This window comes from Cebidichthys violaceus, unplaced genomic scaffold (assembly GCF_023349555.1).
Source record: "Cebidichthys violaceus isolate CVI_PGR_0920_01 unplaced genomic scaffold, fCebVio1.0.p SCAF_3, whole genome shotgun sequence".
Classification (NCBI taxonomy): Eukaryota; Metazoa; Chordata; class Actinopteri; order Perciformes; family Stichaeidae; genus Cebidichthys; species Cebidichthys violaceus.
Window position 1 is genome coordinate 17,337,652 of NW_027176483.1, and position 16,975 is coordinate 17,354,626.

General features: G+C 41.8%; 1 protein-coding gene across 2 annotated transcripts; it reads right to left on the minus strand.

Annotated features, from left to right (window-relative positions):
- Positions 1 to 1,191: 1,191 nt before the first annotated feature.
- wfdc1 (WAP four-disulfide core domain 1) lies at positions 1,192 to 13,354 on the minus strand. Of its 2 annotated transcripts, none has more exons than XR_011103851.1 (7): positions 12,873 to 13,354; positions 4,097 to 4,292; positions 3,906 to 3,989; positions 3,199 to 3,339; positions 2,717 to 2,773; positions 2,566 to 2,625; positions 1,192 to 2,482 (listed from the first exon to the last, which is right to left on the minus strand). XR_011103851.1 is itself a non-coding variant. In XM_068723025.1 (7 exons), exons 1-6 carry the CDS (start codon positions 12,963 to 12,965, stop codon positions 2,567 to 2,569), a joined length of 621 nt encoding a protein of 206 aa, XP_068579126.1. In that variant the 5' UTR covers positions 12,966 to 13,354; the 3' UTR covers positions 1,192 to 2,482; position 2,566. The 2 variants fall into 2 exon arrangements, 1 of the variants encoding a protein (XP_068579126.1); XM_068723025.1 differs by having other exon boundaries at positions 2,726 to 2,773.
- Positions 13,355 to 16,975: the final 3,621 nt, after the last annotated feature.

Sequence of the window (16,975 nt, forward strand, 5' to 3'; positions counted from 1 at the left end):
TGCCTTTTTTTACTCTGACGCAGCTTTTTAGACAGGCGTTCACGTGCGTGCTTGCGCGCGCGCGCGTGTATAGGTGAGAGGAGAGAGAGAGAGAGAGCGCGAGACAAAGAGAGGGACAGACACCCACTGGGCTATACGTTTTCCTCATAGGTGTAGCATTGCATTAGATGCACAAAGATTAATTTGACATCAGGAATGCAAATTAATCAAAATATTATGATAAGATGAATAAGAAGTTCACTTAAAAAGTTAAATTATGTAAAAAAGAAAGAAAGAAAGAAGTGAATGCAGATGTTAAATGTTGTAAGCTGTTGGAAATTGGTGCCATTGTTTTCTTTTGTTTTCGAATGTATTTCCTGTAGCTAACCCGACCCAGTTTGGACCCCTGAAGCGATCCAACTTGCACTCATATGATAAAATGAAATATAGAAAAATCCTATAGAAAAGGAAAAGCTGCAATTCTCCAGAATCAACTATAGTTAAAATCTATCATTATGATAAACTTTAATAAGCTCGACAAATCTCATCCCAATGATAAGTGGAGACAAACACCTGTTCCTCTCTCTATCATTGATTGGCTGATTAGCAGCAGGTGTGGAGTGCCACTTAATTCTGACCCTATTGTGAACCATCTGTCTCCCATTATCTTCTACTTCTACTGTAAATTATTTATTTGGTTGTGCAAAACGTGCATGTCTGATATGCCCAATGCTGGGATGCTGTATTTATGATTATGTACACATAAATGTATCCATTCATATATATTTCTTAACTAACAAGCTATAACTATTTATATTCATTTATACTAGAGCACCATTCAAGACACCAAAAGACGCTTTACACAATAGATAATAAATACGAATGGATCCATATGAAATACAATTTATATATAACAAGCTAAGGAAAAATAGAGTAATTTTTAAATAGAGTAATTTTTCCTTTGTGCTCATTTCCAGGCAGTTAAATGACACATTTTATAATTTTACTGATGATATCCTGAAACTGTTTGAAAGACTCCATTAAAGACAAAATCGAGATGATCGGAGAGAACACAAGTCTGTGGTGTAGCCATTGTCATGGCATTCTGATCTTTACCTGACTTGTCAATATTTCTTCATCATAATTTCTAACTTTGTCCTGAGGTTTAAGATCACTTGCCGAAAACAGAAAAAAGACAGCACAGAACTCAGATTTATTTCAACAATGTCGTTTATATAGAATTAACAAGGCAACATTGCAGCACCAGTCAGATAGCGACATTCACTTTAGCTCTGCACATAGAGAATGGTTAGTGCTTTTTGTTTGACATCTTTCAGCTTATCATGTGACCAGCTTATTCTCCTGTTATTATAGGCAGCAATGAAACTGAGCACCATTTGAATTGACAACAGAGACAACCTAAGTTTGACTAAAGCAAGCTATGTTTGAGAACGACACAGAAGATCTTTTGAACAGTTTAATATACCCGCTCTGTGTCAAAGCCCTTTTTTATTATCAGGTCTGCACTGCAACAGGGGACGTGATAAGTCCAATAGAGAGACCGTTATTTTGAAATTAGGCAGTATGATTCTTGAAATGTATGAATTGTTTGAACAATCATACTGCACTGGTAGATAATTGACTTGTTTCATTACATTTATTTCAGGAAATTAATTACAGATATAATATGTACAGATTTGTATTTTGAAAGGTAAATCCACTGCAAATTTACAGTATAACATTTTTTATATTACCACAGGTGGAGTATCTCTTTAAATCTTCATCTCTCTCAAATAAACCTAGTTTTAATTTGCGTTTGCTTTTTATAGGGAGGAAATCACAGCCAGCATCTGTTGGCTAGAACTAATCTACAGCTGTTCCAAATCCTTTAAAACTGACACAATCCACACACTCATATGGCATTTATTCTTTTAGTTAGAGTTATAAATTTGAACATTAAACCACATTTGGATTTGATTCAAAGATGAGAACCACTGCAGCTGGAATTTTTCCTATTTATCTGTAATACTTTCCAGATTTCAGATCAGGAAATTTGAGTACCGTCCTGAGAATAAGAGAGACAGAATGAGTGTCACGGCCACATGGTCTTGGTTTTCTCTGCTGACCAGCCTTAAGCTTAGAGAGTGTGTTTGGGAGAATAACAATGATCAGCAGGGAAGGAGAGGGTTTGAAAGAAATTAAAAAAAAAAAATAGCATTGGTATTTCCTTTTAAAACATTTGATAAAGAGCTTTGGTGCACACCTCTGCTTCACCATCAACACTCTCTGCCTCATCCTCTCACAGACCACAGACAGAGGGACAAAGACACTTTGTGAGGACAGGCTGCACTACGGGGCTTCGCAAGAGGAGGTAGCAGCTGGAAGTCTGGCAAAAAGGTCAGATCGGATCCCGGTTCAGTTGTGATGAGAGCAGATCGAACAGGACTGGGCTGATGTTCTGAGGTTGTGTTATGGTCTTAGGTGAGTCTGAGGTCAGGCTGATCTGAGAGCAGAACAGAAAACATTAGGCTTTGTCTAAAAGGAGCTAAAGGCGCAAATTAAAATTCAACGTGACTGAAAACATACTTCATCCCAGGTGCTTGTGTTGATGTTTTTCGTAGCCCACTGCATTGCTCGAACTGGTGCCTGTCAGTGAAAGAGCAATCAACGTGTCAGGAAGATCGACGCTGATTTCTGATTCAGTAATGTTGCAGGTTTTTTAGGTTGTCCACATTACCTCACTTACCTAAGTAGTCCTTGTAGTCCTTGAAGTATTTGTGCCTCAGACGTCCTTCTGTAAATAAAATTGCCAAAGTAAAAATGACAAAGAAAAAGAAGAAAGATTGACATCTGCTCTCCATATCATACACTGATATGCAATTATGAAATGCATAAAGTAAAAAAGGTTATGTTCTTTTGATTAGATCATTAGTTTAATATTTCTGCCAACCGCTTCAGCCACAGATCATATGTTGAGGCAATCTGCTCTATCGACAGAGCACTCCAATCTGTATATTTTTAGATCTATTTAATGGGAGAAACTTGGCACCTAACAGCGATGTGATGTGTCTCTGTCCCTTGATGATTTAAAAGAGCACACACTTTGCAGAGCTGTTCCATTAAATCTGACAAGAGATTTGTTTTAAAGATAAAATTAAGATGGGAGATGATGTGTGTCAAAGGGCTAGATATAAGTCAACGGAAGTACTCTAGCCATACCAGAGTTGCCACGTTGCTTGATGCACTGTCCCCGGTTTGGGATGCCAGCGGCAGGGTTTCCTGGATTGATGATGTGGCACTCGTAGCCCGTGGGACAGTGAAGAGGCTCGTCTCCATCCTCGGTTGTGCTGCAGGCCTCAGCTAGTGGGCAGAAAACATACCGGTCATGAGAAAGAAATCAAAAACATGACATACACTAGCGTCATTCCGTGGTTATGGTGTTGGTATGTTTTTCTTCTGTTTTGTTTACTTGTCCTCCCTCAACCTACCAGGTAAACTTCAAAAAACCTGCAAGAACCTTTTATATCCATTGAAGAACAGTAGAATGACAGTTTTAGAATAATGTCCAGCTGTGATGAATCTTGTAGATGCATTTTATTTGAGTCTACTGAGACTATTAACAGTGGAGAACTTGGTCTCTTTGTCCCTTCTTATTAAGTTGTTTCCCCCTTGTTGTTTCGACAACATCAGCAGCACATACATCACCGGAGGGTGGAGCTACGGAGAAATCAAACCAAAATGAGCTGAATGACACCTGGTGTCGTACTCACTGAGCAAAGGCAGGAATGCATTAGCATTTCTGAAGGCTAAGGTACACTGTGATCATTGAGAGTGAGTTGTTTTACTTCCAAGTCATGCAAGCTGACCATGTGGAGCTGCAAGTGTTTCCACTGACCTCAGTGACTGAGGTGTTGGTGTGTACTCACCCTGCAGAACCTCCTCAGGACCATCTAACAGCCAGCCGTTGCCTCCCAACCACCGAGGCTTGGGCTGCACCAGCCAGTCCAACACTTTTCAGAACACACACAGATACTTGTTAAATGATTTCAAGAGAGAAACAAAAACAGACTAATTTCACAAACACAACAGTGTGTAACTGTCTGCTGGTTCTGCTGACCCGGTGGAGGCTGGACCGACTCCAGGCAGGCGTAGATGCATCCATTGTAGCAGCAGCGTTTATGGCGCTCACACTCTGAGTCTGAGCGGCAGCCCGGCACCTCACAGGCTCTCTCTGGCAGCATCTGGGGTGGCGGCGGACACCTGTCGTTCTTCTGGTGCTGTGTGGACTGAGGGTGGTTGGGGTACTCGTAGTCCTGGAAGACAGAAACATAATGTAGGTGAGGCTTGTTCTAGTAGCTGTTAAGACATTTCACTGGATATAAGAGAAGATTGTTCAGCATTTAGTTTAATACCAGCTTGGCTAAAAATCGAATTCTGTAGTTAGACCTGTACTTCCTGACAAGTCATTTTGGAGGGAAACAACATTAAGTGTTGTTGTAAGTGTTTTGTTAAACATCATGAAGGATTTTTGGAAATCAAACCTCTCATTTGGTTCCAAACTGAAAAAAAGACAGCACTGGAAGCTAACAGTGTGGTTGTAAAATTGCACGGATTGCACTGTTTAGCCACCAGAGGGCAGCAATGGATTGAGTGATCCTTTTTACAGCACAGCAGAGCTCCAGCAAGGACACTGAGGTTTTGGCTTCAGTGTGCCTGCCTGCCTGCTCAAGTCTTGACCTGGATCGGGAACGTGATTCACTGTGGGAACAAACGCTTTTCTAGTGATTCTGAGAGGGAGAAAGTAGGCCACAGGACCCTGAGCCAAGCAAAGACACGCTTCACACACTTTGACGGCTTTGGCAAACTTAAGCGCAGGCCCACATGCTTCCAGTGTTGCTGAGAAGACCTCCTCTTAAATGCTTTGCAGAGGATAACTTAACGAGATCCGCATCCCAGCCATGGTGTCTGGGGTTTAATAGTTGTTTTTTTTCCTAAGCTGCTGCTCTTTATTGATTCCTGTTCATTGGTTTGGACAAGTCCAGGACAGAAATTGTGTGTTAATACGCTTTCACAATGCTGGTGTCAAATTTCACAAGTTCTGTGCCACAGTATACGCAGCTATTCTTTGTTCAAATTTATGCACACATGGGGAATATTAAAACAAAATCCCAAGAAGCACAGCTGCCCTTGACTAAACATTAACTCTCACACTTTCTCAAACACTGTATTTGCCTTTGTATGATATGTTTCAGTGTGATCAAGTGTCTAGTTCATTCCACTCCATTCTTTGGTGCTACACATAACAATGACCAACACTGTGCTGATCAAACATCACTTTTATAGCAACCAAGGTTACCTTTGAACTCTCTGCCCTTCAACGGCACAGGAAGTTATGTTGCTGGTTGGTTATCCAATCCTTTGTAACACTGTCATCATGGCTGTAATCAAATTTAAAATGTAACTACCGCAGAGTTGTTTGTCATAACAACACATGCTGTGTCAAACAAGCACAACCAGTGCTTACATTTTTCTGAGTATATGTCTTTTCAGTTGTGTGGGTGAATTTCCTGGAAAGTCCATTCATTTGGGAGGGTGAGGGTGAGAGAGAGAGAGAGAGAGAGAGAGAGAGAGCGAGAGAGAGGGAGAGAGAGATGAGTGTTTTTCCTCTGCACTAGATTAGTAATTAGATAATCAGCTTGTGGGTCGCACACAGTCATTAAAACTGTGCTGTTTATTTGGCAGGCTTACTGAGCGCTCTTACAAACCAACCGGAAAAACGAAAGCAAATGTTTGGCGTGGATGGTGGTATCACACACACTGTACGTGTGTTCACTTTAAACCCACATTAATTTGTTCTGGCAGCTGAGAGATTGGTGGGTGGATGGTTCTTTGAGGGGTGGGATGGGGGATTCACACCATAGAGAGACGGAGGAACAATACAGTCAGAGCCTGTAAGAGTTACGCTGAGGTCCTGCATATTACAGTAAGCGGTCCAAGTTTTGATTGTACATCACTTGAGGGGCCGGGTTTCAAAGTTCAATATTTTTTGTACTTGCATACTGGCTGAAATGTGTTTGCAGCTATGAGTCAGTCTTACTGCTCTCTTCAGCATTGTTTCCTGCCACAGAACGCAGCTGTTTTTGTTCCGATAAACCCGCTGTGACAAAGCCAGCAATTAGCTAGTATACATAGAGGAGTGTTTAGCAGCTAAAGAGCCAGATATTTTTCTCAGGAGTTGGTGGAGACCAAAACAGAGCTAAACAGAGAGGTAATATTGGACTTTCAATCATCAGGTGACCGCAAACACAACCCCAAGTGAGCCCTAATGCTGTTCCATGTGTGGCTAATTAAACTATTTCGCAATTTTAAATGATTTCTTCAACTTTCCAAGGTATATATATCTGCACTTTGTTTTGACTTTGAGAGTGAAGAAAACAAATATGCCTGGGCTTCTTCACATACTCAGACTGGAGTTGCTAAGAATTTCCTCTCAGTTGCTTGAGATGATATGATGTGGAAAATCTCACTGCTGCCAAACAAAAGGAATGTCTGGCATATCAGAGGGACAGTGTGTGTGTGTTTGTGTGTGTATGTGTGTGTGTGTGTGTGTGTACAGTAGCTATGGTACTTAACTGTGATCTGCTCCAGTGAAAGTCCAGTAAAAAAGCCACTGTTTGCTTTACCAGTTGGCTCTATCAACTTTAAAAGATGATATGATAATGTTGTGGTTACAACTTTTACGCTGCCGCAAGTGGCCAAAAGAGCGCCTTGGTAGTCGAGTGGGTACTGTGGATGCCGTATAATTGCAGAGTCTCGGTTTCAAACATTTTTTCCATGTCCTACTTGGCACCAAAAATTTACACCAGTCTCAAAACCTTCAAACGATACTCAGCCCCAATGACTTGAGCCTTTTTTCAGTTACTTCTGCTTGAACATATTCCCACACACTGTACACTCAAGCCTTTCAAACTCTTCATTCATGGCTCTCAGTGGAGCCGAAGTGGTTCATAACATCTTCTGGTACAATTAAATCTATGAATGAAGACTACAAAGTCTGCTGTGATTGGATAATGGCATAATGACTGCCCTTACTCTCCTTGTCTCATATCCGATCTGCTCCTAAAGTCTCTCGCAAACGTGTCCTACAAAAGATCAAGTGCGCCCTTCCTGTTTATGTGACCGCGTGTGTAAAGCGTGAGTTTGCTTGTGCACACGAATACTGTACGCGGCAGAAGCCACTCGTTCTTTTATATGCATTTACTCCCTGAGCCTTAGACTTGCCAGCACTGTGGATGCTACTTCTAACAAACGTTTTCTTTTTTACTGTACTTTTGCTGTCATTCACCTCTTAGTGTAACTGCTCCTCTTCGTGTCTTCTACGCTGTGTCTTGGTATGCCAGAAGGGCCGCCATGCTCTACATCCTGAGATCTTTCGCACAATCGCGCGCACATCTCTCTGATGTTCCACAATGGGTATTTACACTCCTGTCTGCTGTGCTGCTCTCCTGTAGACACTGGCAGCGGGCCCTTGTGGGATGTTCATGTTGGGATGTTCTATCTGTGGGCATGTTTTCCCCCTTTCTGTCAACTCTCACTATCTCTCTGCCTCTTGTTTTTTTATTTCTTCCTCCTTGATCTCATTGGTGTTGAAGAGCATTGGCATGATGGTGGTCATAGCGATTGATCTCAAACTGCTCGTGTTCAGTCTGTCTTTCCTTGTCTCTCTTTGTAGTGCTCTTGCTCTGCGGTTTATGGGGAGTTTGTGTGGAGAAGCCACTGGAGACCCTGTCTGGCTCCGTAATTGTACTGAGATCAGGCCGTTCATGCTTCCACGCAGAGATCTGAGACAGATACTGAGATTTTCTGTTTCCTATGCTTCATGCACACAGAGACACATACGCATACCCAGAAACACACTCAATCTCTGCACATATACAGTACTGCAGGGTCAAGGCTGGGCACACATTTGCATAAACAAGGAAAAAACTGTGTCAACTCAAATGTGCCACATCTCCCATGTCTACTAAATGAAGTAGCCCACAGCACACATCTGGTTAGCTTTTGGGTTGTCAGGACTCATTTCCTGTTTCTATACCAGCAGTCAGTTTGACAAAAAGATAGACAGACGTACAGATAGATAGAGAAGCAGCAGGCTAAACTGTGAGGCAAAAAAAAAGTGGGAGATGAGAGTTTCAGTGAGTGATGGGAAGACATGCTGATGGACAAACTGTTAGATCGACAGCTGAGCAAAACTGTCTTTGAACTGTAGACACGCTGGGAGAGTGGTGATGTTTAACCTTGAAATGCAGACCAACAGACTGGACCCATATGAGGCGCGGTTTACGCAACAGGGGGGAGCTAAACCAACTGTGAATGCAGCTAATTAGTGTTGGGAAGACAGCGTCTGCTACCAGTCAGTCATAGCCTGAGGTAGCAGGGACGGCAATGATAGAGGTCGCCCTAAACTCATCTATCACTCCACTATTCTGTTTGTAGTGCAGCTGTATATTATACATATTTGGTAAGCAGTGTTACGGATACAAACATGTCTGTGGTCTCACAAACTAAGACTCAGGTTTGCTATGAATTGGTTGCCACACAAAAGGAATGTCTGTAACATCAGAGGCGCTTCTGACCAGCAGACTCACGTCATCTGACTGGGATTAGTCCTGCTTAGAGCCGCACACACCAGTTCACGCAACTACTGGTAAGATGGATGACTGACTGACTACAATAGCTCCCTCTTTACAGAGAGCCACAAAATTTACATGTGAAAATATTCGCACAAAATTGCCTAAGTTGAAGGTGCTGTTACCCTCCATTTATGCTATTTTCCTGAATTTCCCACATTTAATATTGAAGTTTCTGTGGAATATATTCTTATAATTGATTGTAAATTTACAAATATTGGTTTCATGGATTGTCTCCTTCGTACATTTTAAATTGCTTTCTTGAGAATAACATACAATGCTCTCCTTTTGTTAATATTCAATATGCACCATACCTTTCCTAATTAGAAAAATATGAAAATGATGGCATTGAAGAAAGAAATGTGGACATCCAGGCTGTCAACACATACTTATTATATTTGAAAACATCATCTTTTGTTAAGTATAGAATGTGTGTCTTGCTTTCAATGAATTTTAGTTATTACAAATGTTTGTATGTGTTATGTGATATTTATATTAATTGTATCTGTAATCTATCTGTCATATTAATTTAATCTGCAGGGAATTTTACTGTTGCAATTATTTTGTTTTGTACAAGCAGCCTTAAGACTAACTGCCAACTAAATCGTGAGCTAGCGCTCAGTCAAGATAGCTTCCACGGCCTCTCTAAACGGCTTTGTTTACAAAATAAAGAGGGGAAATAAAGCTCTCCAGCTAACAAACTTGCTAGCTTAGCTCAATCGCTAACAGGACAATAAGTTCTCACAGGTTTTAAAGATTTTTTTGTACCAGCAACTACTTTCTCGTGTTAGCAAATCATGTCTGTTTTCTGTGTATAGTCCACACAGCAGGTTCAATAAAAGTGAATGGTGCAACACAGCTAAACTAAGCTACATTCCTCCATTTTGGACTCTCCGGAAAAATTCTCAGGAAATCACTGGCTCTGCAAGCAAACCCATTACTATCAGAGATTTTTTTGTATTTTGTATTTCATTACAATGGAATTTTGCCCTTTTAAATGCCGGTGTGACCTTTAAACAGCCAATACTAGCCATGGCTGTACTGCATTTGTCATGCATTCCCAGGACTTGTCAACTCTCAGCCTTCAAGGCCACAAACTATTTGCTGATGAATTAAAATACATTCCTTGCGTTTAGCAGTGAATGTGTTTGTGCAACAACACAGTTAAAAGAGCATGAGTCAGGTAGTGCTGCATGTCAATAAGTAATTGAGTAATTATATTTGATAGATGCTGATTCTCAACCGTTGCAATCAAAATGTCCCTTTTAATCCTCTTCAACTCAGCTCATGACCTGAACCTCTGGGTTTACTCTTATTTGATAGCACCAGCTTTGTTACATAGTGTAGACACTTCCTAATAAGCTACAAATCAGTGAAGAAGCAATGTGTGAATCTGTTTTGTTTTACGTAGTTGCCCCGGGCCGAGTCAAACAGCCGGCCAGCCCAAGAACAGGAAGTAGGCTACACATGTTTCTGAGCATCTGCAGGGGCCCTGTCTAAATACCAGGTGCTGTCACAGTGGTTCACATCACATCAAATAAATTAAAACTGTAAAGATGTATGGTGGTAGCTTCAGACATTGTTCGTGCTCACTGACATGCCCAGACAGGTGTCTGAGCCAGACTGTGTTATGGCTGTATGAGACTAAATAATCTGTGTGTGTGGGTGTGTGCGACTTCTGCAGCCCACGCCATTCCACCCGTTTTCCCATCTACACATCAAACGGGTTTCTCTTGATTGTAAGTTACCCTCTCTTGCCTATTTCTTCCCTCGACACCCTTATTTCATCCCCCGTTGTATTAGGCAATATTAGCCAAACACAAAGAGGAAATTAGAAAAGTGCTACTGGTGACCTTTGACCCTTTTGGCAGGGGGAGGTCTAGATAAGAGAGCATGGAGAACGTGACTCTGCTCCCTAAGACAATCTGACCCAGAAGACAAACATACACCTTTCTGTTAAGAGCTTTAAGTCAGATAACAGAAGCTAAGGTCATTCCTGCAAAGACAGTGAGATAGAGAGACAAAGAAAAACATAATGAAAATACATTTTTTATGAGCTGGAAATTGTAGATTTCATAATGCACATAAAAAGTGACAGCTTACATTTTGCTAATACATTTCCAATCTACATTGAGTAATGTGTTTACCAATCTTATTTGAATATAAAACATAAGTTGATCATATATTAGATAAATAAGGCACTCAGCATGTTGGTGGCCTTGGGTTTGTTATACATTTTTACCAATTTTCCTTTCAAGACTCACTGACTATTCCATAGCACAGTGCCTACGTGAAATTCTCAGTGACTATAATTTGTCTTTCCGCGCAGCCCCGGTGTTATGAATGAGGCAGAGGCTGTGTGTGTGTATGCTTGCGTGTGGGGGAGGTGGTTGAAAAAAATTAAAGATTGAAAGATTCAGAGATGAAAAGGTTCAGAGGGACAGAGACAAACTCCTTCTGCACAGCCGTCTCAGCATGTTCCAATTACAGCAGCTTTGAAGCAGAGTCAAGCAAGACGGTGCTTTTGGCCCATCCTGAGAGGAGACGAGAGAAAGAGCTTTAAAAGAGGGAAAACGGGGGGGTGTGTGCTGAGAGAGGCACATGGGCGAGGGGAAGGAGAAAGCAGGGCAGAGAGATGTCGAAAGGTTAACTGATTTATACGACAGAAGGGAAGAGAGACGAAGGCAGAGCATGACAGAGAGAAAAGGGCCAATGAGGGCACAACCCAGCTAGAAAGTGAGAACATTGAAGCACGAGAGAGAAAATGAAAGAGAAGGCAGCACGCTACAGTGAGCCCTTGTTAGAGATGATCAATCAGCCACACTGAGTTGAGTTAACAAGCAGGGGCCCGGTCTGCAAGTTCAGTTCCTGCCCTAATAATCCACTCCAAACAGACACACATACACACGCACACACACACACGCACACACACACACACACACACACACACACACACACACACACACACACACACACACACACACACACACACACACAGACAAAAGTTGTACATTGTGTGTGCCCCTCAATTACTCATATGGAAACTTGAAAATCAGCAACTTATTCCAACCTGTTGCACACTCCTCATCAAAACTGAAAAACACTCCCGTCCATGTTGATTTTTCATGCTTCAAAATCAAAGCCTGTCTGTTGTTTGTCGAAGCAATATCACTTTGTAGTAACGCTCCATTGCAGAATAAAAGTCCTGCTTTCAAAATTTGACATAAAAGTTCAGAAGCATTACCAGTGAACTGTATCAAACGTAGCAAAAAAATAAAAATACGCAATATCCTTTTCAAAGTGATAAATTATTATAAGGGATGCATTAACCCGGATCAGCATTGTTATGTTGTTGTAATGGAGCTAATTGTGATTACTTTATACTTTTGGGTAGTCTGGTCTATAACAATGCATCATAATCTGAAAATGCAAACCAACTAATATTTATAGCTGTCATATACATTTAGTGGAATAAAATATGTTTTTCATATTCCTTCAGTAGCAGTAAAACAAGTAGCATGGATGTAATTAAGTAAAGTGCAAATTCTTCAAAATCACACTTAATTATACATATCTGCGTGGTAAATATAAGTCCCCAGCCTTTAGTCGGTTAGCTTAGCATAGAGGCTGGAAACAGAGCAACCTTTTTTAATCCACACAAATACCAAAATGACAAACAGCAAGTTGCGGTTATGTTCTGGATGTCTCTGCTCCCTGCCAAGAAATAGTCCCACACAGACATGTCATTTTTATGCGTAATATGTGTGAATCGGTGAGCTTTAGAGGTGCTGGTAGGTGATAGAGCTTAGTTAGCTGTTTTGCAAGCTTTTTATCTTATAGCTTGTCAGCTGTTGGCTGTAGCCTCATATTGGTGTGACTGATCTTCTCATCTAACTCTCAACAAGAAAAAGACTGTTTCCCTAAACTTGATTAAATATACTTAATTGACACCACTGCCCTTTGCACTCCTGGGTTAAAGCACTCATATAAGGTCAACTTGACCACCTCTCACCTCAGCCACAAAACTGCTCTCACTGTGTGAAAAGCAGCTTTCTGCAACAGAGCTGGTATTGTACTGTAATGCTGTGAGCTTTTCACCTACTTCCACTTTGGAGGATATTCTGAAAACAGTCAGTCAGATAGAGATAGAGAATAAATCCACACACACATGCAAAAGTCAAAAGTGAGGCTAGCATCCCAAACCTTATGGTTGAGTCCTCTTTTCCTGATTCTCCTGGTATCACTGCCTGTGGACAGGACCAACAGGGACAGCAGCAGCACCACAGAGCCCGACATGGTCTGTGTCCTGCACCCCAACTCCAAGCTCTTACTCCCTCCCTTCCTGTCTCAGCGGTATTCCTTCTTCCTCTCCTTATTCCAAAGTTTGTCCTTTTACGCGCTCGTGGTGCCTTTCCGGCTGAAGCAATAACTCTCCGGTGCTCATGTGTAGCCAGAGATTCCACAAGCCCGCTCTCACTCCAACGGGACCTGCCTTTATATCCGCCTGAGGAAAAGTGCAGGGCAGAATGACAGAGCAGAGGGAAGGAAGGGGAAAGTACAGAGGGGATGAATGGAGGCAGTGTGGGGATGAAACGAAGGAAGGAGAATAGTTTTGGGGAGCCGGTGAAGGGAGAAACAGCAGCTGTCTGTGCATCAGTCGCTGGGAGCCGCAACTGTCTGCTGGCACAGCGTGCGCACATGTCTCTGGGGGGGGGGGGGGGGGGGGGGGGGGGGGAGGAGGGGAGGGGAGGGTAGGGGAGGGGAGAGCATCAGATAGGGCAGTGCGTGTGAGACCTCCCCCTTGCCCCCGAGTTGCATCTCGCTGCACATCTGGTGATCTTTATGTGAGTTTGACAGAGTTGTGTCAGTGTGTGGCCAGGGCATCTTTTATATGCTGTGGCTTTGCTTCTCGTGTTTTGCTCGCGTGCGGTATTGTAGGAGGGGAAATTAATGGATTCTAAGTGTGAGGTTTGAAAAAAGAAAAAAAACCGTGTTGACTGATGGCCGAGAGTTGAAACAGTAATGTTAACTATTAACTGTCCAGCATCATTTACATTCGTTTACATTCCTGATTTTTCTTAGTGACAGGATATGCGTGATTTATATGACACAGTGGGAGGGTATACTTGAACAGTGTGTATGAATGTGTCCATGTGTGTACACTCCTGCGTCTGTATAATATGTTTGGAGCAGATGAAGTGTGATTTCTGTGTCATTGAACCATAAAAAATGAAAGCATGTGGTGTGTTTCAGGGAAAGGGGCCTCTCTGTCTTCCTTTTTTCACAACTTCCCAAGTTGCACCCTCTCAAACTAGAACATTACCCCCCCCCCCCTTACACTGGACCTTTCTCCCCATCCCCTCCCCTCACTCCATTCTCAGTGTCTTGCACTGAAAAGGAGAAAGAATGCTAAGCCTGCACAAATCTCAGTCATTATTAGTTTTACAGGAGCAGCGCTCATGTCACTGGGAGGCCCACAGCTTCACTTACACAAAAGACAGAGTAAAGAGTTAGAGTGGGAGAAAATGAGAGAACAGAACAGGGGTAGATATAGAGATAGTGGAAGAGACTATGTGAGACAGTCGGACAGATGAGCCTGTCCACTTGGTAGCATCATATTATGATCATTATGGTGCAAGTGTGCATTTAAGAAAAGTTTGCTATTTCTCCTTCAACCTTTAGTCACTGTTGTGCCGGTCAAGCTTCAATTCTTGCATTCAAAATAATGCAGTTTAGTCTAAAAACTGAAAATTCTCAATCATTTTGACAGAGGTAGACAATAGCAGGCTTCTCCTTGCTAGCTGCCGACTGAAGATTTTGCTAGCTGAAACGACTGTAGCAGATTTTATGAGCTTTAGCTGTTTAGCTATAAGCTAACGCTAGCTCAACCAGTTGGCTCAAAATGTCGTGTTCTCATTCGCTTTAACACAAGAGAACAAATAAAGGAAATGAAGTCAAACTTGCGACAGAGGCAAAATGTGTGTTGGATTTTAGATGGGCCTGGTATGGTGGACTGGAATGAAATTCACTAGAATACAAACAAAATTGAGCTCTGTGTTGTATTATCTTGTCATGATTTTGTGAAATTGGACCGCACCCTGAGCTGTCTGCAGTCTCTCCACAATTATTGGGGAAGGACTGCAGCTGCACAGTTTCCAGTTGTAGACAGCATGCTAATATTCCCAGACATTTTCTCACATACATCATCCATATCCTGCCTTCTTTCTAAATCTGGAATGCATACATAAATATTAATAAACTAAACAATTGCATTCATGAACAGAAGAAGAGGTGAAACATTCACACATTCCAGCCTATGGATATAACAACTTTAAGTGCATGCATACACACACACACGCACACGCATACACGCACACACACACACACACACACACACACACACACACACACACACACACACACAGCCTTCAGTCTGGACACTGTATACAAAGTATACATTTGTACAGTTGTGAATGGGTGGAAAATGTGAATTCTAAAAATAATATATGACAGAAATGAGAGCGAGAGGGGAAGGAACACCTCAGAGATAGTCTGAGAAGTCTGCCGAATGTTAACGGGTTCAGAGACAGACTCTCCACTCAAAAGAGAGAAATTCCTTTTATCTGACAGGCAAAGGCACATTGTAGCTGTTTCTGCTGGGTGGAGTGTCTGTGAGTCTCAAAGGGCTTCACTGCACATGCTTCTACTCTCTGATGGTCAAGATTAATTCTAGTCTGATTCATGGCGTAACAGGTCTGGTCTGGATCTGGTCAGGGCAGCTCCTCAGCCGCGCTGGAGGATTATACGAGCACGGTAAGTATGATTTTATACAAGGCAAATGGGAATATGCATCTGTTTCATAATGAGGTCCAGCTTGTGCATCTGGATGGAATGTGTGCACTTTGTGGACTAACAGAGACTTAGGCAAATGTGTTGATAGTATGCAGTTACTGCCTGTGTACTCAAAACATTTACAAGGTGTAATATGTATGCATGTATTACAATCATAGGTGAATACATCTGTGATTGATTAACTGATACTTGCTTCTGTTACTCACCATATTTCTTGCTGAAATTATGATTTTGTGAAGGAAAATAACTTACAGGGATATGAATCGTCACCTGTCATGAATGATGACTATTGCCTGTTAATAAATATTTTGTCAGAAGAGAAGTTTTTTGTTCAAGGGTGAAGTAGGAGCAAACAAGACCAAGAGTCTGCATTCATGCACGCAGCACCGTCAGGCTGTACTTTGCTTTGAGCTAAATGCTAACATCAGCATGCTAACATGCTTACACTGATGATGCTAACACGCTGATGTTTGCCAGTTAATGTTTATTGTGTTCACCGTCTTAGTGTACTGTAAACATGCTAACATTTTCTAATTATGCTGCAATCCACCAGAATCTTGGGAAAAAAAAAAATACAGATCCTTAAAATGTCTTAAGTTAGATTTTCAGAGATATTTGGCCACAGGATTCTCGAGCTGTGAATTTTACTACTAGGAACTTTAATTGTTGTATTGAATTTGGCGGTCCCTGTGGACGAAAATGGTAGTGTATCCGAGCACCAGATTCCCTTTGGAAAAACTAAAAATGTTTTGCAGCAGGGTCAGAGAGTCTGCTCTGCACTGTGCTGGCTCTGGTTTCACCTGTGAGCATAGTAGCTCCCATTGATGTAGGTCCTCTGTAGATTTGCTTTGAAATTGGTATTGTTTTGGCATGGCAGCAATGCAAGCTAACAAGGTGAAAATGGCATTCATTATTTTATTGCACTTTAATGTCTATTAGCACGCTACTCTGGTGGGCCGCTCTTGTGTCAGTGTGCTGAAGCCTGAAGCAGAAGCCTGTCAAAGCCATTCATTCCAAATCGGGGCTGTCAGTTGGTGTCAGAGGCCAGCCTGAGGGGTCAGGGGTCAGCCGTGATTGGTTGTTATGAAATAGACTGCTGGATTGTGAAAGGGGTGCAATTTGCACTTGCAGTCCGTAACATATGCAGCATGACACATTTAAAATACTTACTATACACAGAATACAATCCTCGATTATGCCTGCGAGATTTACTTTATCGTACTACATCTATTATATTCAAATGTGATTTCATCCTGCACTGTTGTGCCAAGTCCTTACAGCACTTTGACTCAAAACTAATGTCCTCCCAACATCAATAAAAATCTACTTTGCTCTGTTTTATTGTCTCACTTTTAAAAAGTTCAATGGGCATCAGCTGTGTCACCGCATTTGGTTTTAATATGTGTCTGATAGAATATAAACCTCGAGCAGCTGCAGAGGGCAGATAAATCTCT